Source organism: Canis lupus, chromosome 22 (assembly GCF_011100685.1).
Source record: "Canis lupus familiaris isolate Mischka breed German Shepherd chromosome 22, alternate assembly UU_Cfam_GSD_1.0, whole genome shotgun sequence".
Classification (NCBI taxonomy): domain Eukaryota; kingdom Metazoa; phylum Chordata; class Mammalia; order Carnivora; family Canidae; genus Canis; species Canis lupus.
Genome location: NC_049243.1, coordinates 5602787 through 5629478, shown reverse-complemented (window position 1 = coordinate 5629478; position 26692 = coordinate 5602787). Strand labels below are relative to the sequence as shown.

The 26692-nt window shown below is 46.3% G+C and overlaps 1 protein-coding gene across 4 annotated transcripts; it reads left to right on the top strand.

Annotated features, from left to right (window-relative positions):
- The first annotated feature begins 22 nt into the window (after positions 1-22).
- Positions 23-24958, top strand: SLC25A30 (solute carrier family 25 member 30). 4 transcript variants are annotated; one of them, XM_038569580.1, is made up of 10 exons: positions 23-739; positions 9053-9174; positions 10772-10893; positions 12956-13050; positions 14659-14744; positions 17024-17119; positions 17795-17919; positions 19396-19534; positions 21298-21378; positions 22293-24958. In XM_038569580.1, exons 2-10 carry the CDS (start codon positions 9142-9144, stop codon positions 22332-22334), a joined length of 819 nt encoding a protein of 272 aa, XP_038425508.1. In that variant the 5' UTR covers positions 23-739; positions 9053-9141; the 3' UTR covers positions 22335-24958. The 4 variants fall into 4 exon arrangements, with proteins under 4 accessions (XP_038425508.1, XP_038425506.1, XP_038425507.1 ...); XM_038569578.1 differs by having other exon boundaries at positions 26-739; positions 10746-10893; XM_038569579.1 differs by lacking the exon at positions 23-739 and adding an exon at positions 3665-3788.
- Positions 24959-26692: the final 1734 nt, after the last annotated feature.

The following is a 26692-nucleotide window of genomic DNA, read 5'->3' as shown; positions in this document are numbered from 1 at the left end:
GTTACACGGAGGAGCCACAATGCAAGAAACCTAATTCTGACTCTTGTGGGTTGAATTGTGCCCACCAGAAAGACATGTTGAAGTTCTAGCTCACCTGGTACCTATGAGTATGACCATATTGGAAATAGGGCCTTCGCAGACCTACTCAAATTAAGGTGAGGTCGTACTAGATCAGGGCAGATCCTGCTCCCCTGAAGGAAATGGGGACACAGAGACTCATGCACCAAGGGAAGAACATCATGTAAAAGCAGAGGCAGAAATTGAAGTCATGCAGTTGCAAGCCAGGGAATGCCAAGGGTGGCTGGCAATGGCTCAAAGCTAGGAGAAACACAAGGAAGGACTTTCTTTTAGAGCCTGCAGAGAGAACATGGCCCTGCTGACATCTCAATTTTGGACTTCTGGCCTTCGGAACTTCAAGAGAATGAAATCTTGTTTTTCAAAGCCATCCAGTTTGTGGTAATTTGTTATGGCAGTCCCAGGAATCGAATACACTGGCCAGTGGCCAGTGAGGAGGACCTGAGGCCTGCCAATAGCCATGTGAGTGAGCTTGAAAGAGGATCTTCTAAAGCCTGCCAACAGCCAGGCTGAGTGCGCTTGGGAGCAGATTCTCCCCCCACTCCAGCCCTGATGTGCCTGCAGCCCCGGGTGCCACCTCGACTGCATTCTTGGGAGGCCCAGGAGGCCTTGGGAGCTACAGGTGCCTACCGGAGCCCCTCTGGGTTTTTGACCTACCAAAACTGTGAGCTAATACATGTTTGTCGTTTAAAGCTAGTAAGCTTAGTAATATAGCAATAGATAACTAACAAGTATATCTATATACAGTTATACATATTTTTAACATGGGGATGATGAAAGAATAAACTAGAAACTAAGGAAAGTGTTTACTGCTAGGAGGTGAGTGAGGCCAGAGTGCAAGGAATGAGGAGGGAGTTCAACCTTTGCAAGATTTTATTTTGAACCAAAAAATGAAATTGAATAAAAAGATGAAAAAAAGCAAACTCTCAAATTGATGCAAATAAAAATAACAAACTTAACAATGTATCAAATAGAGGACATAACCATATCAAAAAGCAATTAATTCAAGCAAACTTTGAACGCAGTACTCTCTCTACCTGCACAGCATTTAGAAGGATGTATTATAAAGATACAAAGAACTGCCAAGAAATCTGGAGCTTAAAATGTTTGCTGCTGGTGGTAGTACTGGTATGTGAGTCTCAACTAGTTTCTGTATATCGAAGAATAAATGAGCAAATATATTGACGCTGTTGAGAACTAGGGTTTTCATTGAAGGGGGAAGAAGATATAAAGGGGGAAGAAGATATAAATACAGAAAGAGGAAGGCTAGAATGAATCCTATGGTGTTGGATTTTGACTTGGAGGCATGAACTCATGACTCAAAACTATATCGGGGTGAAGAGGATAGTGTTTACTGTGTTGTATCTATATCTCCATGAAAAAATATATATGCTCTGTCCACTGTAAAGGCCTAGAATGACAGCCCAGTAGCAACGAGCGCAAGGACTCAGATCCAATTTCCTAAGTGCCATTTCCTACTAGAAGCAACTAGAGTTTTCCTGCCTAGGGCAGAGAAGATTCGGTGAAGAATTAGTAGGTCTTGGATCAGAAAATAAGGAAGTGCTCAAAGATTGATAGGATATTATATATATATATGAATAAATATAGGCATATTATATATTTACATAAATGTATAAGTATATACATAAACATATGTATACATATATATATATGAATAAAGAATAAAGGTCAGGAGGCTTCCATTGGCTAAATATGGACAATTTGAGCACCAATAATAAAATAAATGAAGTATTTTTTTTATAGTAACTGAATTAAATTGAACTAAAAAATGCAGGAGTCCATACTTACTCAAAAAGGGGGAGGTGGGGAGGGGAGCTGGGAAGGGAAGAAGGATGAGAAGCAGGGGGAAAAAAGAGGGGTACTCTTCTTTAGACATGTAGAAGGAATTAGAAAGGCATCAGAAAATCACCACTTTATAATCAATTTGATGAGCATTCATCAGTGTGTGCTACACCCCTTGGGCAAAAATATTCACCCGTCCAGCCTATCACTGCGGAGAGTCTCCGCTGCAGTGGGAGAGAGGTACAGTTAAAATAGAAAAGAAATGGAGACCAGCCTTGAAATTTCTCTAATCAGACAAAAACCAGTTTAATCATACAGAGCTTCATCTGCAAGGCTAACCTGACCTGGGTAATTTCTTGCGTAGGCTTCTAGCCATCCTAAGCAAGGCTTGGACTGTTTCTTAAGGTTGATATGAGGTAACCACTGACCAGTTTCCTGTCATTTAAGAGAATCCTAAATATTATAGCCAATTGCTGGGAAGAGCAGTCAGTGTTTCCTGGCTGTATGAGCTGATTTATCACACACTCCTGCGCCTCGTTCTGTGTTTTGGGTTGGGTGCTCTCAGTTTGCAAACCATCCTTCTGATACGGGCACAGTACACTTTTACTGATTACCAGCTTGGAGATTCATTGGTTTTATACTTCTATCATTTCTGGGCTTCTCACAAAACCTTTGTGACAGAGATCCCCCAACCGGTGCCCTGACCAAGTGATCCAGATCGGCACCACGCATCCGTGCGGGGACAAAGGAACACTGTGCCTTCTCATGGAAATAGCATCACCTGCTACTTTCTTACTAACATGTTTAACCCGAATCTGATCATAAGGAATCACTTCGATAAATCCAAATTGATGCCATCTACGAGACAGCTGTCCTGGGCTTTCCAAATGTGTCAAAGTTATGAAAGAATTTGCAAAAAGTGGAGGCAACTAGTAGACAAAAGGAGTTTCTAGAGGCTTGATGTTAACCAGAACGATGTGGGTAGATCCTGAATTTTCACAACGTGTGTGCGCACGTGTGCAGGTGCATGGCATTTCGGGACAACAAAGGAGACTTAAACATAGACAGAATGTTGAATGCTGTGACCAATGGCATGGAATTTTTTGCAGGTGATAATGGCGAGGTAGGTAGGGGTGAGGCTGCAGCGTTGTGTGCAACTTTCCAAAGGTGGAGGGTGGAGGTGGGGGGACTTCTTTAGTGATAGCAAATATAGCAACTGTGAAACGGGAGCCCTCGGGGGAGTGTGTACCGTTCACAGCGTTCCTATGCTTTCAACTCTTCAGCGGGTTCGTAAATTTGCAAACTAAAAGGCTGGGCTTAAAAAAAAAAAAAAAGAAGTGCGAGTTTCCTTCCTCTGCAGAGGTTCACGCGGACGCAGAGAACCAGCACCCAGAGAAGCCTCCCGTCCCGCGGCCCTCGGTGCGTTGCCGAAAGTTTCTCTTTTCGCTGCAAAGTCTGGACCCGCGGCGGCGGGAGGGGTCGGCGGGTTCCCACGGCTCGCATCCGGGGGACGGCGAGCCTGCGACTCCGGGCCCGGGGCCCTCGGCCGCCTGCCAGTCACCGGCTGCTGGTGGGCGGGGCCGCGCGCCGGGGCGGCCAATGGGAGCCGAGGCGGAGGGCGGAGCCGCGCGGAGTGGGCGGGGCCGCGCTGGGTGGACGGGCCCCCGCGGGGTGAGCGGGGCCGCGCGCCGGGGCGGCCAATGGGAGCCGGGGCGGAGGGCGGGGCCGCGCTCCCGGGCGGCCAATGGGAGCCGAGGCGGAGGGCGTGGCCGCGCGGGGTGGGCGTGGCCGCGCGCCGGCTCTCGGGCCGCCCCCGCGGCTCCGCAGCCTTTTCTCGGCTGCAGGCGGCGGGCTCCGGGCTCCGCGCTCCGCTGGGCGCCGCGGGGAAGACTCGGGGGCCGCCGCCGCCGGTAAGTGTCGGGCCGCGCGGGCCGCTGCGTGCCTGCTCCGTGCCTGCTCCGTGCCTGCTCCGTGCCTGCTCCGGGTCGCCCTCCGCCGGTCGGCCTCGGCGCGGGGCTGGGACTGCGGCCGGCACGGCGTGCTCGGGGGCTGCGGCTGCGCCCCGGGGTCGCGGGCAGAGCCCGGCTCCTGGTGCGCGCGGTTCGGTGGCCGGGCCCCGGCTCCCGGGCCTCGCCACTGGGCGGCGCGGGCTGACTGCTGACCCGGCGTCGCAGGCCCCGGGAGCCCGGTGTGCCCCTGGCGCGTGCCCCCGGCCCCCGGGCTGTCGCTCCTGCGCCTGCACCCGTCTGGCTCAGGCTGCAGCCGGCGCCCGCGGGGCCCCCACTCGGAGAGGGCACCCCGCGCCCCGACCTGCTCCCGGGACACCCCAGCTTGGCCCGCGTGGGGAGCGGGGGTGCAGTCCAGGGGGCCCTGGCCCTGGCGTCCTGCGCAAGCCTCGCACCACGGCGCCGGGTCGGCCCTGCAGGCTCCGGATTCGCCTTCCTCAGGTGGTGAAAAAAGTTGAGAGGCACGAACGCGGGCCTTGGCTCTGCCTTCTGCCGAGTTTTGCGATCGTGGGGCTCGGTTAATCCCTATGAAGTGAGCCGGGACTTCTCCAAGATTCCTTTTAAATCCCGTGCATCCTGAGACTGTGATGAGCCTGTTTCCCAGGCTGTGCCTGTAAAGAGAATGGGACCGAGGGAGAGTCTGTGAAAGGCAGACGAGCAGGGAACGGAGACTTAAGAGGGCACGGAGGTTTAGACACTGGGATTCCAGCTTAAGACTGCAGACTGAGAAACAGGCACACGCTAATTGGAAAGAACTTATCCAGAATTAATTGTATAACGGAAACTTGGAAGGCGTTCACAAGTTGCAGAAGCAAGTACTGTAACTGTAGTTTTACCTCCCTTTGCAGCTGTGCAGACGGGGTAAGGAGTAAATCAGTACTAAGTCCATGTAGGAGGGAGGATGCTAAGTTAGTACGTATCCTAAGTGTGGGGATAATCCTTTGGAATCCTTAATTTGTGCAGACCTTTCCACTCAGGAAACACACACACAAAAAATAGGTGGAAAGTTTCTATTTCCTTTGCAGGAAAATCCTACATTTATTCCAAATGTGCAGAATGTCGTCCACTCCCATGTGCTTATATTTTTTTTCACAGCCTCTGTCTTTGTAGTCCACAGAGGAAAGGCCCTTTGCCCCTTTGGGGAGACCTTAGTTTGCCTACTTTGTAGCTGTGTGACTAGGGAAAGTCACTTTTTCCTCTCTGAGGCTGTCTTTCCTCAATTGTGAAATGTGGCTAATGGTACCTACTTAATAGGGTTGTAAGGATTAAATAAGATCTCTTATGTAGAAAATGTATAGCAGTCCTCGACATATAAGATGCAAGATATTCAATAGTGATGGCTGTTCTTAGCCTCGTGTCTTATAACATGGCAGAGGAGTGGTCACTGGGTTTAGGTTGCCTAGAGGGTATGGCCTAGAGAGGAATGCAAAGTGGGAAGCGAGCCATAAGCACTGCTGTGCCTGACACTGGAGTTTTTGCAAAGTTGGAATCCTTAGACCTCAGGCTGAGAGGTCATCCGCACAGTAGTGATTGCCTAGGATACCAGTCTCCCTGACTGCGTTGGCCTGTCCGTTTGGGGACTTGAGTAGAGTTGAGATTCCCCTCCCCCCCCAAATTGTGCTAGGATGTAAAGCAACGTGTGTGAGGGGGGAAAACCCCTCCAAAGAGAGCTCTAAAGCAAAGAAGTGGTTCCATTTACTGACCAGAGATTTCAGCTTGAGATAACTGGAGCCCGGTCTCAGCTTACTGTCTTAGCTAGAACCTTTTCTTTGTTTGGACGTTAGACCAGCTACTGATACTCCCTGGTGGTTTTCTAAGGTAAAGGGCTCCTCCTTGGACACAGCAAGCATAAACCTGGGAATGCGGGCGGTAGTCTTCAGTGCTCAGTAATCTAGCCCTAGTGATGGGAGAGGAAGGGAGACGAGCCCAAAGGTGATCGAATAGAGAGCGCTTTCTTACAGTTTAACCAGGGTTACAGGAATGGACACTCGTGTGCAAGAGAAGTTTATGGTGGTGGGACATCTAAATAGGAGCAAATGGGTGTATGCTCCCTCCACCGGGGGGGGGGGGGGGGGGGGCAATTCCACAACAGTTTTGAGCTCTGGTTGAGTGTTTGCATTTGAGTCTAACCCAGAGCTTTTGGGGTTTGATCTAACTGAAAATTTAGTGTCAAAACTGACAGAAGGCATGAGAAGACTGGGCTGCCTGGTGGCTCAGTTGGTTAAGCATCTGCCTTGGGCTCACATCATGATCTCAGGGTCTTGTTGGGGGGTGGCATCTGCCTGTTGGGGAGCCTGCTCCTCCTTCTCTTCCCTCTGCCCCTCCTCCCCCCTCTCTCAAATAAATAAAATATTTTAAAAAGGACAAAGTAGCCAAAAGTAGCCATTAAAACCAAGCTAGTAAAATAAGTATGGCAGGAAACCAGAAAGTTAATCAGTGAGATGGCATGAAGCCATATGAAATAGAGTCTTAAAAAAAATATTTTGTTTTATTTTTAAATTAGAGATCAGTTACGATTTCATTTCCCATAAAGTTTTGCTGGCATTTTGGAGGATAGCTTGTGTGTGTGTCTTTACATATGTAGACGCATTTATATTTCTCCCTATACAGACACACACATATGTATGTGTGGAAAAAAAATCCCGGGGATCCCGGGTGGCTCAGCGGTTTAGTGCCCGCCTTTGGCCCGGGGCGCGATCCTGGAGACCCGAGATCGAGTCCCACGTCGGGCTCCCTGCATGGGGTCTGCTTCTCCCTCTGCCTGTGTCTCTGCCTCTCTCTTTCTCTCTCTCTGTGTTTCATAAATGAATAAATAAATTTAAAAAATCTTAAAAAATCCTACATTAAAAAAAAAATCACTACTAAATGGAAGCATCAACTGAAACATCATCACCGGAAATTAACCACTTAAAATGGGAATTTAAGTGGAAAGTATTCGAAGTTGTGAATTGGCCGCCACATATTTAACTCACTGATTTTCCAGTAACAACACACATGCTTGGGGGGTCCCGGAGAACCTCATTCCGTATGTGGGGCCTTAATGCCTCTTAGTTTAAGGAGCTCTGTAGTCTGGTTAGGAACTACTTTGGAGTCCTGCGCCACACCCATGCCTAATGCATAGACAGGATCACGGCCAAGGAAATAAGAACCGTATGGAAGCCATAGGGAGAGGAGAATGGGAAACAACTGGGAACTGGTTTTCTTTCCTGGTGATGAAATATTTTGGAACTAGATAGAAGTGGTGGTCATCCCACATCCTGAGTATATGAAGTGCCACTGAAGTGTTCACTAGAATGGCTTATTTTATAGTATGTGAATTTCACCGTCGTGAAAAACTCCAGGAATTTACTCGAACACACTCTCCGTATGCTGTGTATTGGAAAAATAAATTACTGCTATTTAGATGGACTGTCTACCTTCTGAATGTTCTCAAGACTTTTCTCTTAAATTAAGCACATTTTTATTGTTTATAAAATGCATCTGTATAAGATGTACTGTGTAAGCGGTGCCTTTTCGAAGCTGCTTGGTAATATTTTCTCCTTAATTAAAACCCCATCACTCCTTTACAGCCTCAGATGGTAGCAGAAAGGACACTGTACTTGGAATCAGAACACTCGGGTTGGAGGCCCAACTGCCCCATCGGCCGTGTGGCCTTGGGCAAGGCACTTCGCTGAGACCCGGTTTCCTAGCCTATTTTTCTGTCCCATCCCAAAGGTATTGAGAGATCCACTGAAATCACTTCCATCACACACTTTTCTAATGGCAAATTACAGTACTTCCACACGTCACTGTTCCGTAATTATTGCTTGGGTTTTTTTTTTTTTTTTTTTTTTTTTTTAACTTGAATAGCAGAATCCAAGAGTGGATTAAGGAAGGTACTTGTGGACCGTTAATGAATTATTGGATTTATTATTAATGAAGCCCTTTATCCCACTCACCTGGAACCAGTCTGAATTCGGTTAACGTCTGTAAATGAGAATAAATAGGTCTGTTTAGGGTCTCCTCTGGGTTCCTTGTGTTTTTTCTTAGTTTAAGCAAGCCCCTCGGCTTTGCTGCAAACCGACATTTTCGGCAATAGTGACTCTTTCTTGAAAAACGTAGCCTTGGGAAACTCTGAAAACGTGCAGAGTAAAGACCCTGGGTATATTGTTCACCAATTAGGACTATGATAAATTAGAAATTTTATTTTAAACCAACAATAATTATGGCTGATAGAGTATATATATATGTATATATATATACGAAAAAGTGTGTTAGTTTGCATGTTTCTCCTGTTAATGGACACGAGGCCAGGTTTTACTAACTGAAAGTGCATAAAATTCAGAATGGGTAATGAATGTGGGGGACCTGGCATGGAAGTGTGCAAATACCTGTCGCAGCCTGCAAGCACCTTTTAAGTGAAAGGAAGATGAAAGGCAGTATTTGTTGAGTGTCTTTTTTGTGCTAGTTTAAAAGGATATGTTTAATTCCCACAATAGGAGTAAAAGGTAGGCATTTTATTTAGCATGACCAATTAAAGTATGGGCTCCGCCACTAATTGGTTGTGTTGGCTGCTTCAATGGTGATGATGTCGTGGAAGAAAAAGCCTAGAGGTTGATAGGAACTTCCCCAGGAAGGTTGTGGTGTGGCACTGACCCCAGAGTCCACCTCTTTCCTAATGCCAAGCTACCTCCCAGCTATTAACGCAACGTGGATGAGAAAAGAAAACGAAGATTTATAGAATATGAACTAGAAGTGCATTTTGGTACTTTTAAATAATTGTCAGTTTACCTGAGGACACTGGGTTGCAACATTTGTTTGCTCTAGTGCACCCAAGGGACTCGCTAAGACGGTGGCAAACAAATGGCAACTATTTGTTGGATGAAAATGAATGGATTTTAGATCAAATAGATTACCCAGAAAGTGGCCTCTGTCCACTCACTGTATTACCGGACCAGCGTGTTGTATTCCTGAATGAGATTTAAAGCAACTGATAAATCAAGGTTTAGTAAATAACCTGGCTTTGCTTTATTAAGGTGAGGCTCCCCTGGGGAATTGTGGGAGGGATGGGGGGGGGGTTCATGGGTAGCATCTCCTGGCATTCTCCAAATGGAACCCAATTTTAAAGAAGAAACAAACTGCTTTGTCCTCGAAGTTATAACTTTGAGATGTCTTCCTTCTGTGTCCAGGGCAAACCCTATTGGAGGCTATGTTTCTCTGGTCAAAGGAGATGAGACGGTGGTGAAGATGTCAGCCCTCAACTGGAAGCCCTTTGTGTATGGAGGGCTGGCCTCCATCACGGCAGAATGTGGTAAGGGACCCGAGGGGCCACGCAGGTCGTTTGCTTGCTACATGGGATTTTTTTTTTTTTTAAATTCTATTTATTCATGAGAGAGAGACAGAGAGGAAGAGACACAGGCAGAGGGAGAAGCAGGCTCCCTGCGGGGAGCCCGATGTGGGACTCGATCCCAGGACCCCGGGGTCACACCCTGGGCCGAAGGCAGATGCTCCACCGCCGAGCCCCCCACGTGCTCCTACATGGGATGTTGATTAAGAGTGAAGGTCGCTGTCTGGTGTTTGGCGGGACTGTAGTTCAAGCAGGGCCTGTGGGAATATGCAACGTTAATCTCAGATTTCAAAATTGCCTTCTGTTGGCGTGTTTTTCAAACAGTCATTTTGGCCGCCCACAGTGCAGAGCTCAAAGTTTAGTGTGGAAAAAGTTGAACCTGTTAATCAAACAGAAGTTTTGTCTGATTACATCTGGCCCTGGGTCCCTGTCCTTTAACCCACTTTGCCCCTGTTGGCGCCTGTGGCCGTGGAGAAGCTCGAGGAAGTCCCAGGTTCCGGCCACTATGCCGTCCCGTGCCAGTCGTGCACAGTATGTGTTGTGTTTGTGACTTTGCATCAGTGGAGTTCCACGTCAGATCCTGTTTATCTTGGTCTATATCCTGGCATGATTGACTCAACAAATACAGCTGGCACTCGGCAGTTGCTGGGCCTGACATGTCGTTTGCTTCTGGGGCTCAGTCGCTGCTGTCCTGGGCCAGAGGCTGCCCCCGAGGGGCCAGTGAGGACGGGGTGGAGGGGTTAAGGAGTCTTAACCACCCACCCACTTGGTTGCCGGTGTGGGTGGGCCCTCCCGTGGCCACAATGAGTCGAGTTGCTGAGCGAGTGGCACGTATTTGGGTGGCCTGTCAGCAGGGCACTGGATTAAACATTCTTACCTGCGTTAACAGGTGCACTTTCAGATGACCGAACACAGAGCGAGAAGCTCCCCCAGAAAGTGAACTTCTCTCTCTTCATCCCTGTTGAACCCGACTGTAGCTTTCACATATGCAAAATATAGTAACTTATTTTAAAATTGCCCCTTTGTGTAAATCATTCCATGTACCCATCTCTTACAGCCATGCAGCTTCTCAAATCCTCTGCAGGGTAAGATAGGAAGTAGATAAACATGTAAAGAAAGAAAAATACAAAAAAAAAAAAAAAGAAAGAAAGAAAAATACATTTATGCATTTTGGAGGGGGGTTAATCTTTTGGTTCCTTTTTTTTTTTAAAGATTTTATTTTTTCATGAAAGACACAGGGAGAGAGAGAGGCAGAGACACAGGTAGAGAGAGAATCACGCTCCCTGCGGGGAGCCCGATGTGGGACCCAATCCCTGGTCTCCAGGATCAGGCCCTGGGCTGAAGGTGGCGCTAAACCGGGCTGCCCCTCTCATTCTTTTTAATAGAGAAAAGATTGCAAAGTATCTGCTAGTTCTTAATTCTGTTTCTTAGTTTATGTTATAGTTGCAGTGTTTCCTCAGTAATCTCTCACCATGTAGCCTTTATTTAGTGGAATTTCTTTTTTAATCAAGTGAAATTTTTTAAAAAAATTTAAGGTACTTTTCCGATTGATTTAACCAAGACACGGCTCCAGATTCAAGGCCAGACAAATGATGCAAACTTTAAAGAAATCCGGTATCGAGGAATGTTGCATGCGTTGGTGCGGATAGGCAGAGAAGAAGGGCTGAAAGCTCTGTATTCAGGGTAAGTCGACCTTTGTGCATTTGTACTTGACTATTGACCTTTCAAACAAATAGATGGAAAACTAGGATTCATAGAGAAAAAGTAGAAATCCGTGGTATATTTGAAAAGAGTGAGTAGTTGGGCAGATTTTTCATTTCACCTTTAGTTTCTGTGTATCTTTTATGTAGTGAACTTTGTGGTGAAAGTATGTCTTTATTATATTCAAGTATAGATGATAATGTAAAAATTACGTTTGTTTCAGAAAACATTCAGTCATTCAGTGTTTCACTCTGAAAAAGCCCTTCCCGATGGCTATTCTGAATTACGAGGTTTTTGCTATAAGGAAAATGATAGCGTATCTGATGTGGGTAGGAGTTGTGAACAGCTTTTCTTTAATCCAGTATTTAGCGAACGGTGTGCTGAAGGCATGAGATAGGAAAGCGAGTAAGCCAGGTGCCTGCGTCAGCCTGAGTTCCTGCAGAAAACAGAATTTGCTTGGGTGGCTTCAGTCAGGAGACTTTAATGAAGGGGCTACTTAAAGACTAGAGGAAGGATACTGAGGTTCCCAGAAACTATCAAAGTGGACCCTAGGACCAAAAGGGCAAGGACAGGCATGGTGTTAGCAGAGCCTACTAGGACCGGAGCCTTGAAGGAGCAAACAGTAGCTGTGGTGGTGGGGAGGGGGGATGCTTTGGTAGTGCCCAGGCGAGGAATATACCTCCCCCTCCCCATCCATCCATCCATCCATCCATCCATCCATCCATCCCATTGTCTACTGGTGGAATCCACCTGGAAGCCAGCTGGCAGGAAGCCTGCATGATACAAAATGTGGGTGCCACCCTCTCAGGGCGCAGAGCATCACAGAGAAGGGTGAGCCTGGATCTAGGAGGTCGGAGGGGGATTAGCAGCAACACATGAAGGGGCTGTCGTTTAGTGGGGACAGCACATGTCCACCAGCCCTAGGGTGTGGAGAAAGCAGGGGACAAGGTTAATTTCTTGATTTCTGGTTTGGGCCAGAGTGTAGATGGAGCTTCCATTCCGTGGTCCGGGAAACAGAGAGGAGAGCCGATTGGTTGGAGCGGGAGGATGATGAGTTCAGTGTGGGAGCTTGGGTCGGAGGTGGGTGTAGCACATGCACGATGAGAGATCTACGGAGTGGTTGACAATGCATCGTTGGGTCAGTGCTATGAGCAGGAATCCGGCGTCCCGAGTCTCGGACAGTGGTGGACGCCGTTGGAGTCGGTGAGCTCACCAGGGAGTGTGGAGAGCAGGGAAGGAAGAGCACAGGACAGAATTCTGGGGAGCCGCAGAGGACAGGGGTGGGAGGCTGTGGAGGAAAGGAAACCTGGGGAGAGGGGCGTGTTTCAGAGCTGGGGGGGGGGGGTGGCTGCATGGAGGACCGAGGACGGACTAGCGAGGACCACAGAGAGGCTATGTAGGGTGCTAAGGGAGGGCATCGCTTCGTTCAGCAGCACAGATGTCAGCTGGTCTCCTTGGGGAGGCAGCTTTGATGGAGGGGGGAAGGAAGGCACAGTGCATTTCGAGGAGGAGGTGGGGAGCACTAGAGGAGGTGGGGAGCACCGGAGGAGGTGGGAGCACCAGAGGAGGTGGGAGCACTGAGACAGTTGGGATGGATAACTGCCCCAGGGTGGTTCTGGGCGCCGGAAGGCTGAGAGACGGAGAGGAAGGACCTGGAACAGGGCCCCCCAAGTGGATGGGGGACGCGCTCCAGAGCCGCAGCGGAAGAATGGCAGATGCTTGCAGAGGGCAGAGGTCACCAGGCGCTTCACCTCCAGAAAGGAGGGCCTTTTCCCTTGAACGCCCATGAGCACCCAGAACCGCACGTTCACTTACACGTTTTCATTGAGGGTAACTACAGGGGGCTGAGCTTTCACCTAGCGCACTGACGATTTGCACAAATTTAACTGAACCCGACTATATTTTTGTTGGATCTTGAATCGTGAGAAGTCTGGTGTAGCATAGTTTGATTGTGGAAGGCAAACACGTGGTTGCGTCTGTGCGCCTCCTCGAGGATTTAAAGCGATTTTTAGCATCTCTGTCCTCTCGTACATCGGTTTGACAGGATTGCCCCTGCGATGTTACGCCAGGCTTCCTACGGCACCATCAAGATAGGCACCTACCAGAGCCTGAAGCGACTGTTTGTCGAACACCCTGAAGGTGAGTGGGGAATCTTTCTTCCCCTTGTGGACAGGAGCTGGGCGGGTTGTGTGTCTTTTTTTTAGTCAAGGCAAGATCAGATTTTCTTTGCTGAACTTAGGGGAGTGGCAGTTAAAAGGAGCAATCTCTACAAATGTTTTAGTTTTCCTCCTCTCCGAAACACCTAGACTAGAGGGTGTGGTGTTGTAGTTCTAGCCAACTGAAAATTTTCTAAAATTTTCTAACAGGCATTATCATCTATTTTTCAGGAAAGCCGTAAATACCCTTCTTAGTATTAAGAACTGAATTCCTTTTTTTTTTTTTAAGAACTGAATTCTAATACTGTATTGATGGTTGACTTTATGACTTTGCTTTAACCCTAGAACTTTTTTTTCTTTTTTTCTTTCTTATTACAATGAGACAAGCACCAAGTGCCAGTCAACTGTTAGGTCAGAGTAGTCAACACGAGCTAAGATGTTTTAGCACTTCAGTATACTTCACATTAAATCTATACAGCATGCTTTAAAACTATCTTCTCAGTGTCTCCTAGGAATGTACCTTTTTTTTTTTTAAGACTTATTTATTTACTTGAGAGAGAATACACACATGTATGAGTGGGGGGGGGGGGGGGGGGGAGAGAGAGAATATCTCAAGCGGACTCTCTGCTGAGCATGGGCCCTGAATTGGGGCTGGATCCCAGGACCCTGAGATCATGATCTGAGCCAAAATCAAGAGTCGGAGGCTTAAATGAGTGAGCCACCTGGGCGTCCCAGGAGTTTATCTTTCTTATTCTCCTATGACCTATTCCTCATCTTAATTACTGCGGTGGTCAATATTTATACACAAAAGTGAGTTAGTATATGGTTGTTCATTTTGCATGATAATTCACAGTCCTTTTTGGATATCAAGTTATTTTGCTAGGCAAAATCCTGGTCAGCCAGCAAAATTCCTAATATTTTAAAAATTGCTTGATTCAGGGGCACCTGGCTGGCTCAGTCAGTGGAACATGGTGACTCTCGGTCTCAGGGCCGTAAGTTTAAGACCCATATTGGGTATAGAGATTATTAAAAGGAATAAAAAAATCTTTACTTATTTTTTAAAGTTATTTATTTATTTATTTTTTCTTTTAAAGATATTATTTATTTACTCATGAGAACACAGAGAGAGAGAGAGGCAGAGACACAGGCAGAGGGAAAGCAGGCTCCATGCAGGGAGCCCGACGCGGGACTCGATCCTGGGTCTCCTGGATCACTCCCTGGGCTGAAGGTGCCGCTAAACCGCTGAGCCACCCAGGCTGCCCAAATAAAAAATGTTTTAAAAAAATTGCTTGAGGGGCAGCTGGGTGGCTCAGTTGGTTAAGCCTCTTGCCTTCCACTCAGGTCATGATTCCAGGGTCCCGGAATCAAGCCCTGCTTTGGGCTCCTACTTCTCCTTCGCCCTCTGCCTGCTATTTCCCCTGCTTGTGGTCTGTCAAATAAGTAAATAAAATCTTTAAAAAATTGCTTGATTCATAAAGCAGGAATTTTACGATTCTCTGAAGATGTACAAGCGGTATGTCAGTGAGTTACACCTACTGATGTGAAGAGCTCTGTGTATACGAAAAGTCAAATAATATGTGTTTGTTTGTAGATGAGACTCTGCTGATAAATGTGGTGTGTGGAATTCTCTCTGGAGTCGTATCCTCTACCATCGCTAATCCGACTGATGTTTTGAAAGTAAGCAGTGCGATCCGTATCTTATAGGCACACTCCACATTTTCTTTCCTTTTTTTTTTTTTTTACACTCCACATTTTCTTATTGAGAACAACATTCAGATAATGAAATGCTGCGGATATAACCCACACTGGATGTGTGAATTTGTTTATAATTTAAGCACCATGAAGCCTCTAGCTTCTAAACATCCGCTGGGTGGATTTCCCGTGGATACAGAGGAGCTCACAAAGTAGAGCTCGTTGTAGAGACAAGGTTTTTGGTGATTAAGCAGCAAAAGAAAAAAATCGGGCATGGACACATTTGAATTTCATTTTTCCTTGAAAATCTTCCTTGTTTTATTTGTTCAGAAACCTAATGACCGTTTCTGAACATGTGATGTCCTCCGTTAACTTGATTTCAGGGAATATGAATGGAAATATTTCCTGATTACAGTTTGACATGACGTATTGGTGGACCTTGTTGACAATACCGGGGATAGAACCTTTTTATTAGATCCTTTCTGGAATAAGACAAAGAAGTAAATTAATTTTTTTTTCTTAAAGATTTAATTTATTTATTCATGAGAGACACAGTGAGAGAGAGAGAGAGAGAGAGAGAGAGAGAGAGGCAGAGACACAGGCAGAGGGAGAAGCAGGCTCCATTCAGGCAGCCCAACGTGGGACTCAATCCCGGGTCTCCAGGATCAGGCCCTGGGCCAAAGGCAGGTGCTAAACCACCGAGCCACCCAGGGATCCCAGAAGTAAATTAATTAAACAAAAGAGAAATCAGGCAGGACTTACTTTTCTCAGTGGTTCTCAGGATGTTCGCCTCTGTCGCTCCCTCTCCTTTTTTGTTCCTATTAGTTGACCAGCGTTCGCTGTGCTGCCCTCTGCCAGTTGATATACTGCGTGCTTAGAATCCCCAAATGAGTAAGATAAGGACCCTGCCCTCAGAGCCTTCACTCTGACAGGAGAGTCTGGCAAACATCAGAGTTCTTTTTTTTTAAGATTTTATTTATGTATTTGAGATTGAGGGGTAAGGGGAGAGCCCAAGCAGCTGGAGCAGCAGGCAGAGGGAGAGGGAGAAGGTACCTCAGCTACCTGAGCTGAAGGTAGACGCTTAACCCACTGAGCCGCCCCGGCGCCCCAACAAACATCAGTTTTATGCAGCAGTGTGTTGAGTACACTACACTTCTGCACAGTGAAGGTGCTTTTGCCAGGATTTTTTGGGAGGGGGGGAAGTAGAGAGAAATATCCCCACTCTTAATCTCTCTCTCTCTCTTTTTTAAATTAATTAATTAATTAATTAATTAATTTATTTATTTATGATAGACATAGAGAGAGAGAGAGAGAGGCAGAGACATAGGAGGAGGGAGAAGAAGAAAAAAAAAAAAAGGAGGAGGGAGAAGCAGGCTCCATGCCGGGAGCCTGACGTGGGACTTGATCCCGGGACTCCAGGATCGCACCCTGGGCCAAAGGCAGGCGCTAAACCGCTGAGCCACCCAGGGATCCCCTCCTCTTAATCTCTTAAACATATGTCCAGGCTGATAGAAAGGCAGTTCCTGTATTTTGGTTTATTTTCCCACGTTAGCTTGGCAGTAACATTTTCCTTGGGAAGCTAGAGGTAATGTATTTGCTCCCCAAACAAAAAATAAGGTACCAAGTTTTAGTGAGAAGTCCCTTTTAATTTTAAAAAATGTAGAGAGCTACATCAAACATTATCTCTACGTCAGAATCTCGGTCCCATGAATTCCACGGCCGCTGTCCAGTTTATTTGTAAGTTCAAGTGTAACGGAGCATGACGGGCATCATGTGATCGTCTTGTGCTCAGCTCGCCGGCATACCTTTTGGTTCAGCTGGTTGGAAATAGTAGTGGCTTGAAGTAACTAATTTAAGAAATATGCTCGTCCATGCTCAGCACTGCCAACTACGCTGGATACTCTTATCAGTTATGTGAAGTCAGCCTACCGTCACATTCTCTTAACTGGTCAGTGACTTATAAGGAAATATGCCATTCTCTTTCCTTTTCAGAAGACTAGTTTTAAAAATCCATCTTTTTTGGACTCTTAATGAGCTCGGGCCTCGATGCATTTTGTTGATTCCAAAGTGCCTCAGAACCAGTCCTCATGAATGTTAAATCTTTATGATTATAAATCCTACAAAGGACATTTTAGCATTACAGTTGTATTTATACTGCAATTCTTGTAATGGTTAGTAAACAACAGATTGAATGATTTTCCGAAGTCTGCATTCGGGGAGAAATGTGCTTTCCTTCTCACGTCTGTCTTCAAAATAATCTCTAGATACGGATGCAAGCACAAAGCAGCACCATTCAAGGCGGAATGATTGGCAACTTCATTAACATTTACCAGCAAGAGGGAGCAAGAGGACTGTGGAAGGTGAGCCCACGGAACGGAGCCGTTTTCCTTCTTTGAATTTATTTCTCCTATTTCCATCATCTTAATCTGAATGGCAGATTGACCTACACGAAGAGGAGTGGCCTCTGCCCTCAAAGTTACTTTCTTCCTTAATCTCATTCCCTGCAGAGTGGAAATATAAGGCATATGTCATAGTTTTAAAGTGCCTTTTGAATAATTCATGTATAAGAAATTCTATGAAGATTGAACATTTTTGTTTACTTTAAAAAATTCGTACAGAGAGGGGTTTTCTAGGTTATAGTTAGGCTGGATTTTTTTGATCTGTGCGGTTTCCCAGTCCCCTAAGTGAAGACTGACTTACTAGGCAGGTGCCGGTATGGGATGCTGTTCCTGGTTTTCTGGTGGCCCATCAGTTCACAGAATAGGCCCTAAGGGTCATCCAGTATAGTGCTCTCTGTATGTACCAGGAAGCCAGAGCCTCTGTGAGGCGGCTTGTCCTGCCTGGCCAGGGTCTGGCCAAGGTCATATAGTTAATGCCAGAATTAGGAGCAGACTTGGGAGCGTCTGACTTCTTTACCCTCTGGTCTTTTCTGATCTGTCATTCTTAGCTTTTTTTTTTTTTTTTTTTTTTTTTTTTCCCCAAGGCCTGTTTCATGGAGAGCTCTCTGAATCTTGGTTATTCGTATTTTTACCCAGGGCGTGTCCCTTACTGCGCAGAGGGCTGCCATCGTTGTCGGTGTGGAGCTACCGGTCTACGACCTCACCAAGAAGCATCTGATTCTCTCGGGCCTGATGGGAGACACTGTGTATACCCACTTCCTGTATGTTTGTAGATTTAAAAAATAACATTTTAGGTATGCATGAGGTCAGGGTAGCAGTTTGCTACGACTTTATTAGAGATTTAAAGGTTTATTATCAAAGTATTACAGTCTCATATTTGAAAAATTACAATTTAGAAGTGAACTGAGAAGAAGCAAAAGCCCTTATCTGCTTAAACAGGTGACCGTTGTCAACAGCTTGTTTTTTCAGGCACATGCAAATATGTATAAAAGTCTACTCTGTGTACTTAGCGCACAGGCAAGATCATGCTTAGTATTCTCTTACTTTTTTATTTTAATTTTTTAGCTTTATTGCGGTATAATTGACAAACTTGTGAGCTATTTAAGAGTGTACGGTGTAATGATTTGATGCACATACACAACGTGAAAAGATCTGACCCTGAGTTCATTAACATATCCATCACTTCACGTATTTATCCGTGTGTGCGCGCATGTGCGTGCGTGCGTGTGTGAGAACATTTAACTTTTACTCTTTTAGCAAATGTCAGTTATGTGACTGTGTTACCAACTGTAGTCACCATGTCCTATATTAGATCCTCAGACCTTGTTCATTTTATAGCTGAAAGTTTATGCCTTTTTCCCCAGCCTCTTCCTATTTCCCTTATCCCTCGCCCCTGGGAACCACTTTTTGGTTTCTATGGATTCTGTGTTTTTTGTTTTTATATAGATCCCCACGTGGGGTACCATGCAGTATTTGCTGTTCTCCCTTGCTTTTTAAAATTTAATAATATATTCCAAATATCTTTCTGTGTCAGTTCAAACCAACGTCACGTTTTTTTAGTAGCTGCAGGTTAGGATGGATGTATCATGGTTTCATCCACTTTCATCCAAATTTTTGGCAATTTCTGGAGACTGTTCTGACTGTTACGACTGGGGGAGTACTGTTGGCATCTGCTGGGTAGAGGCCCGGGAGCTGCTGAACAGCTTACGGCCATGGGACAGCCCTCCACAGCAGAGACCTGCCTGTCCACAATGTTCGAGGAGTGTGGGAGTTGAGAAACCCTGCCCTGAGTTGGCTGATGCCAAGTGTGGTCTGTAGTCTTGTTGAGACCCTGTGGGCGCATTACTGTGAGGACGTCTTTTTCTCTGCTCTCTAAGAATGGTGTGGTTATGATGGGACTAAAATTACTCTGACGCCTGCTTATAGCCAAGAGATGCAATAGATCATCGTTGGAAGACATTCTTTCGTGTTTCTATGAACCTTTGACATTCTTGTCCCTCAAAGTTTTTCTGCGTCAAGGTGGGAACTTCTAAGCCACTATAAATCGTGCTGTATTTAAGAAGTTCACGCAGTGCCTTAGTGATGGGCCTCCTCCTGGAAACATTTCCTCTTGCTGCACGTCACGTTAGTGTGGTTCGGGAGGAGGCTGTTTCCTGCCTTTGATAGCGGTGGTTGCAGCTCAGTGATGGTGAACTTTCTGTCCCCCCCCCCCCGCCCCTGGTATCTTTTTTTCATAGCTCGAGCTTCACCTGTGGCCTGGCTGGGGCCCTGGCCTCAAATCCCGTCGATGTTGTGAGAACACGTATGATGAACCAGAGAGTCCTTCGGGATGGCAGGTGCTCTGGCTACACAGGTACCCTGGACTGCCTGTTACAGGTGAGAGTGAACGCTCTCCTGGGCAGGGTCCTCAGGGTCCTGAGGTCCTGAGCCACAGCTCAGTGGCTTCCTTGTTCCCCTCTGAAGAGCTTCTTGTCACGATACAAACCACAGGGGTCAGAGCAAGACAAACCTGTGGATTTGTCCCTTGTAATTGTGTGACTTCGGTCGAGGTACAGACTCTCTACCCCAGTTTCCTCATAAGTGGAATGGGACAACAGTCGCATCCACGTCACAGGGTTGTGGTAAAAATCATTGAGATATAATGCCTACGAAACGGCACCGTGCCTGGATTACTGTGTAGTAAGCCTTGTTGGTATAAGTACTGATATTAAGGGGTACTTAGAAGTAAGTAAGTTTATTTTACTTAATCTCCAATATTCCAGTGGTTCGTTTCAGTTGAAACTGCCCCCCCCAATGTGTGTTGTGTGTGAGTATATACGTACGTGTTTACACACACACACATTTGTATACAGATACTTGACCTAAGAAGTCACTGAATTTTGAGGGTTATTATAGTTAACACGAGTGATGCTCTCAAGCCCCGAGATGGTACCCAGTTCTGGCCACGCTGGGCTAACTCTTTCAAATACAAAAATCTAGATGAATGTTTAGAAATGAAAGTTCATTTTCTTTATACCGTTGCTCAGCTGTAAAGGGAGAGAAAATGGTCAGAATTTCTGCCATCGCAATAGAACGGTCTCCTTGCAAAATGCACCTCCCCACTCTTGCGTCTGACCCCAATGAATATACCTCATTCCGACATCTCTCCAGAGAATGCGTCGATCTTCCTATAATTTTCAGTTGAAGCAGTGGGGCCTCCTGGTCCGGAGGGGATGAGAGTTTGTTGTGTTCCTGACTAGATTGCCACCAGCCAGGGGATCAGGGGCCCCTTGGGTGCTCCTGCTCTCTGGCGCGATGCTGGCAAGTCCTAGACTTCAAGTTCGGCTTTCACCATGCACAGGTGCTTGTGTGGATCCACCTCGTGACCCGAGGTGGCCGTGGTCTGAATTAGGTCCTAACCACCATTGACTTGCGTGTTTCTCACCTGCAGTTGGGATTCAATCTCTCTTTTTTTTTTTTTAAAGGAAAGCAGCAAAGCATCACGAGGTGTTTTCTTTTTCTTTTTAAGATTTATTTATTCAGAGAGAGAGAGAGGCAGAGACACAGGCAGAGGAAGAAGCAGGCTCCATGCAGGGAGCCTGACGTGGGACTCGAACCCGGGTCTCCAGGATCAGGCCCTGGGCTGCAGGCGGCGCTAAACCGCTGAGCCACTGGGGCTGCCCAGGATTCAATCTCATTCCTTACTTTGTCCTTTGTCTGCTGGGTGCGGGGCTGGTGTGACGTGGAGCCTTTGTGTTCTCCAATGCAGAAGCCTTTCAAGAACAAAAAGAGGCAGGGGGCAATGGGTTTTTAAGCAGTCTTTGCAAACAGGATTTTCTTTCTTTTTTTTTTTTTTTTTTTTTTTAAGATTTTTATTTATTTATGAGATAGAGAGAGAGAGAGAGAGAGAGAGAGAGAGGCAGAGACACAGGCAGAGGGAGAAGCAGGCCCCATGCAGGGAGCCTGAGGTGGGATTCGATCCCGGGTCGCCAGGATCAGGCCCCGGGCCGAAGGCAGTGCTAAACTGCTGAGCCATCCAGGCTGCCCTAAGATTTTATTTCTGAGAAAAAAAACATTCAGTCTGACTCCTAATTATTAATGCACCTGACATCACTGGATAGTTGGAAGCTAACTTTTTTTTTTTCTCCCTCTTATAACAGACCTGGAAGAATGAAGGGTTTTTTGCTCTGTATAAAGGGTTTTGGCCAAATTGGTTGAGACTTGGTCCTTGGAACATCATCGTATCCTTTTCCTGTCGCACTACATCCAACGGAAGCTGTAGCTACCAGACGATTGTTGGCATAAGCCCGTGTTTTGAATGATAATTTGGAAGTGGCTTCTTATTCTTTTGCGTTCGTCTGATTCTAGGAAATGATGATTCAGTTTCTATCTCAGCGGGTGTAAGATCTCTGTCCTGGGCTATCGGGATCTGGTTTAGTGATGCTGTCCCTGACCGGGACTTGACTGCAGTAGACGTTGCTGGGAATATTTATGATTACAGGAAGGCGCGGCTTGATTGCACATCCCTAGCCACCCTTGGGAAGGATCCGGTTTGGCAGCAGTGTTCCAGAATGCTTATTTTAGAGGGTCCCCGCGGATAAACAGGAGTTGGCTCCTGAGTGATTTGGCTGGTCAGTGCCAATGCCCTACGCCGACGGGGGAGGCAGGACGGGAGCCGCACTTCATTAGACGTGCCGGGGCGGAATGCTAAGGGGATGTGCTTTTCCCCATCCCCCGTTTCTCTTTATCTGCGCCTCCGTCCTGATGAAGGCCTGCCCAGCCGGGACCCGTGAGGAGAGCTCCCCGGGACTTGCTTGCTTTCTGTTTCACACAGAGTTGACTATTCTGGAAAGTCTGCCCGTCACAGCGGCCGCCAGGGCCAGGCAGTGTGGACGTCCTCTTCGGGGAGGCCCTTGGAGCCGATGCTAGGGGATTTCTTTGTCTCCGCTGTGATTGTTCTGTTCCAGGCTGAGCTTGGGAAGGCGGATGGGAAGATGGTTTGGGTGGATGAGGATGGCACCCCTCATGTTTAATGTGTCCATGGTGCGTGGTGTGCCCAGACGTATCTGTGACACCTGCTGTCCGTGAGTCTGTGTTTACGCGTCGGAGTTGTTAAGATGGCATTTTCTTTGTCAGCCTTAACCAGTCACTGCAGTTCTTCGTGACCTACGAGCAGTTGAAGAAATTGGACTTGTGACAAGTCAAGGCTGCATGAGACGGCGCTCTGCAAACGCTCACTTCCGAAACAATAAAGCTTCCCGTGTGTCACGCTGCTTCTCACTGCTTGGTTCATCACAGATGCTGAAGCGTGAGCAACAGATGAAGATGGGGCTAGTCCAGATGGCCGGGTGTTGGCAGCGGCCGCTCTGCGTCAGATGTTTCATGCTAGAGACTAACATCCAAACACTAGTCCTTACCGTGGAAGTGCCCTCTGACGTCAAAGACAGCACATGGAACGCATGTTTCTTGCTAAAGAAAGCTCGCAAGAAGATTGGGAACCGGGTGTCGTTTTCTTCAGGGGACAGGAGCACCTGCTGTGGCTCAGCTCGCAGCTAGGGATGCCAGACGGCTCTAGAGGAGCCCATCGGAACCACGGAATAGAGCCTCCAGGACAGTGTTCTCGTTCCTGAGCTTCTGACGACTGTCGCTTCTCGTCAGCAGGAGAAATGTCACACGTGGAGACCTGGCCCTTTTAACTCCGGGTGTAAACAGTGCAGCAAATAGATCCCTGGCATATTGCACTGCTTTATAATTTCCTATTTCGGCAGGATCTTTCACTTATAATAAGTGACTTTAAGCTTTTGAAGGCCTGACCTTCGTGAGGAATTGTTACAAAGCGTTCATATCTAAGCCCGTGACAGTGTGATGTGTTGGCTTTGAACGTGGCAAGGTCCATGTTGATGGACGATCTTTGAGGCAGCTTGGGTTGGCGTCTTAGGTAACGTTAGTAATTTGCTCTGATTTTTAGCCAAGTTTGTGACTTCCCAGTCTGTAAAATGAGGATAATAATGTGTATTGATGCTGGGGGTCAAAGGAAGACAAGGGTGGCTGCTGAGACCTGCCCGGAGGGTGGGCCTTGTACACCAGCTGTGCTGTCAGCCCGCCGGAATGGTGGGAGAAGAATCCCGAGCAAAGCCCCTCGCCAAAGGCCTTGTGGAGACAAAGAACACAGTAGAAGTGAACAGTTGCATTATGTTTTCCTTGGCAGGATGTTGTGAGTGAATCGAAGAGTTGATCTTTCCAGGTTTCTCAGTTTTTTGCTTTCGTTCAGGTTCTGTTTGTGAAGATATGTCCTGTGTCGGACTTCCTTGAAGTCCTAAAACACTTCCTGTCCTTCCTAAAACACTTGCTTGAAATTTTAGAAACTCTCCCTTTAGCACTGTACCTGTTTTCCAGTTTCTCGAAGAGGTCTATCGTATCTTCCTCTCTTTCTCTAAAGACCACAAAAAAAAAAAAAATCATTCTCCTTTCTTGCCTTCATCTTGTTCTTTTCAAAAATAAAACGTGACTCCAAGAGCCCTAAGAACTTCTAGAAGACAGCCCCAGGGAAGGGAACATATTTACTTGGGGACCTGCAGTTGTACGTTCAAGAACATTAAATACACCCTGACCCGGGGCTCCCAGGCGGAACCCCCCCCCCCCCCCCAGGTGTGTGCTGGGGCAGGTTCCCAGTTTCTCCTGCCCTGGGTCACCACTTCCTTTGACCCAGAATAGAAGGCATGGTAGTTTTTCTTGGGGATCAGGCGGTTTTGCTGCCTTTCCCTTTCACTTTGCCTTCTTTATGGATGTTTACTTTGAAAAAGCTTTTGTGAGGCAGAGTTGTATTTCCAAAACAGAGACAAAATCCTTAAAAAGAGGAAGGAAGGAAGGAAGGGAAGGGGTGGCCGGAGTGGCCTGTAGGTATTAACTGGTTAAAGACTTAAATGCAAGTCCAGACCCCACCCCCACCCCCACCCACCATGTGACTGCAGAGCTGAGCTCCCTGGGCCCGCTCCTGGTACTGAACCATATCTTTAGGCAGATATTTTTCTTCTCACCAAAACATTCCATTGACCTGGTCAGGGCGTTCTCAGGAAGGCTTTCACTTTTGAGTTCCTGGAATTTAAAGGATTACTTTTTAAGAACCACTTTTTTTAAAATGAAGAAAACACTGTATTTTTTAAGTGTACATATAATTTCTGAAACAGTAGAAGCAAGTTCATTTTGAAGACCACCTAAAGAGTCGACGTCACACAACGTTCATTGTTATCAATTGAGTCAAATTATGTACATGTTCATACCAGGATGAAAAGAAACTCAAACCTCACTATAAACCCTGAGCATGTTTTTAGGACAAAAAGAGAGTATTTCTCCAGTGTAGATATATGACACATGCTATATAGAACAGGATCGTAACCTGTTCTGGTTTTTCTGCTTCCTGAAGGAGTTCATGGAATTGTTAAGCTTCTAACCAAGAAAGAACTTAAGGACTTGGAGCCTCGGTCCCCTTATTTTCAGGGGTGTGATTACAAGTCCCCTGACCCCCTTGGATATTGCTGAAATGTGGCAAAAGGATTTTTAGCTTTTATAAAATGAAGATAATGGGGTTTTTTGTTTGCTTGTGGATTTCTGTAATCATTGATGCCAAATATTGCTAATCTGTGAAATAAAATGGCTCCTATCCTCCATATTTATTCATGAGCTAGAAATAGTATATATTATATGAAGACTATGCATTTTTCATGAGCCTTTATATTTCAAGCTCTTTATTTAAGCATTGTTGGAATATGTGGCATAAACCTTGTTTCATTATTTAATAAACTGGACTAATACATAATAATCCAAATGATCTGTGGTTATTTTGGGTAAACAGAAACCTTTAAGCAAAGATAAGCTCCAAGGAGTCCAGGAGGCTGGCGCGGGCATGGTGCTTGTAAAAGTGGCTACAGACATTTCTCCTCAGGGAGAAGTTGTTGGGATCCTATATATATTTTTTTTTAAATTCATTGATTTATTTAGAGAGGAGGGGGAGGGGCAGAAGGCGAGAGAGAGATCTTAAGCAGGCTCCACGGCCAGCACAGAGCCCGTTGTGGGGCTGGATCTGAGATCATGACCTGAACCGAAACTGAGAGTTGGGTGCTTAACCAACTGGGCCATTCAGGTGCTCCTTTTTAAATTCAGTGTAATTAAAAAAAAATATTTATTTACTTAAAGATTTTGAGAAAGAGCAAGAGAGCATGAGCAGCGGGGAGGGGTAGAGGGAGAAACAGACTCCCACTTGCCAAGCGGGGAGCCAGATGTGGGGCTCGATCCCAGGACCCTGGGATCGTGACCTGAGCTGAAGGCAGAAGCTTAACCGATTGAGCCACCCGGGCACCCTTTAATTTTATTTTTAAGTAATATCTACACCCTGCATGGGACTCATACTTACAGCCTCTGAGGTCAAGAGTCACATGCTCTACGGCCTGAGCCAGCCAGGCGCCCCAGCATCGTCTTCATTGCCTGGACACCTGTGTGACCTCTTAGAGGCCAGTGACTTTGATTCATGGACTGGCTTGGCAAGGTAGCTTGGAGATGCAGAGCGCCAGGGTGATGACACCAATGCCTCGCACTTTCGGGTTCCCTCAGTCCTTACAGTGTGTGCTGTTGGCTAGGGATGGGAGCTGGGATGTCTTATTAACTGTGGACCAGGCAGGGACACCTCTGATTGGCATGGAAGAACCAGGGGATGAGACACAAATTCATTAATTCTTTCACTTAAAAATATTTTTGAGGCGGCTGTTACAACCTCCTCTGGAGCTTTGTACTCTCACTTTGCTATTACTCAATAAATCTTGCTTTGCTGTCCACCAAAAAATAAATTTTCGGGGTGCCTGGCTGGCTCAGTTGGTGGAGCATGTGACTACCTTGGGGTCATGAGTTCAGGTCTCACATTGGGCACAAAGCTTACTTAAAAAATAAATAACAAAAATAACAGATTAGCATATATACATATACACACATACAACATTGTTTTATATATACATTTATATATATGTGTGTATATATGTGTGTGTGTGTATATATATATATATATAAACATTTTGAATTAAACATGGTGGTTTATTGAAAAAAATTGAGCTGGGAGAAAGGGGAGCTTTCTCTGTTCTCTCACCTGAGAGATGAAATGACGTACGTGATTGACCTTATATGGGGGTTAGTGAGAACCACTGGCTTCTGGCGTTTCTCAAATACCTGTGGACAGCAGACTGTCATGTGCATCATGGTACGTGTTAAGACACATTTGGCTTTAAATTCATGATATTTATGTCTAAACTGGAAGCTGAGAAAATATGACACTAAATTTTTGATACATTATAATGACCCATTCTGAAGCAAAACAGGAATACAAGACAAGGGCAGGTGTGTAAATAGGTTTCTTGAAAGCTTGGTGCAAATAATGGAATGAAGAGCAAAAAAACTAGAAACTATCTATATGCCTCCATGTCCCTTGCTTAAATAATAATCCATACAATAGCTTACTGTGTATGTGGCTCTTGAGAATGAGTTAGATCTCAGCCTGCTGACTTGGAACGA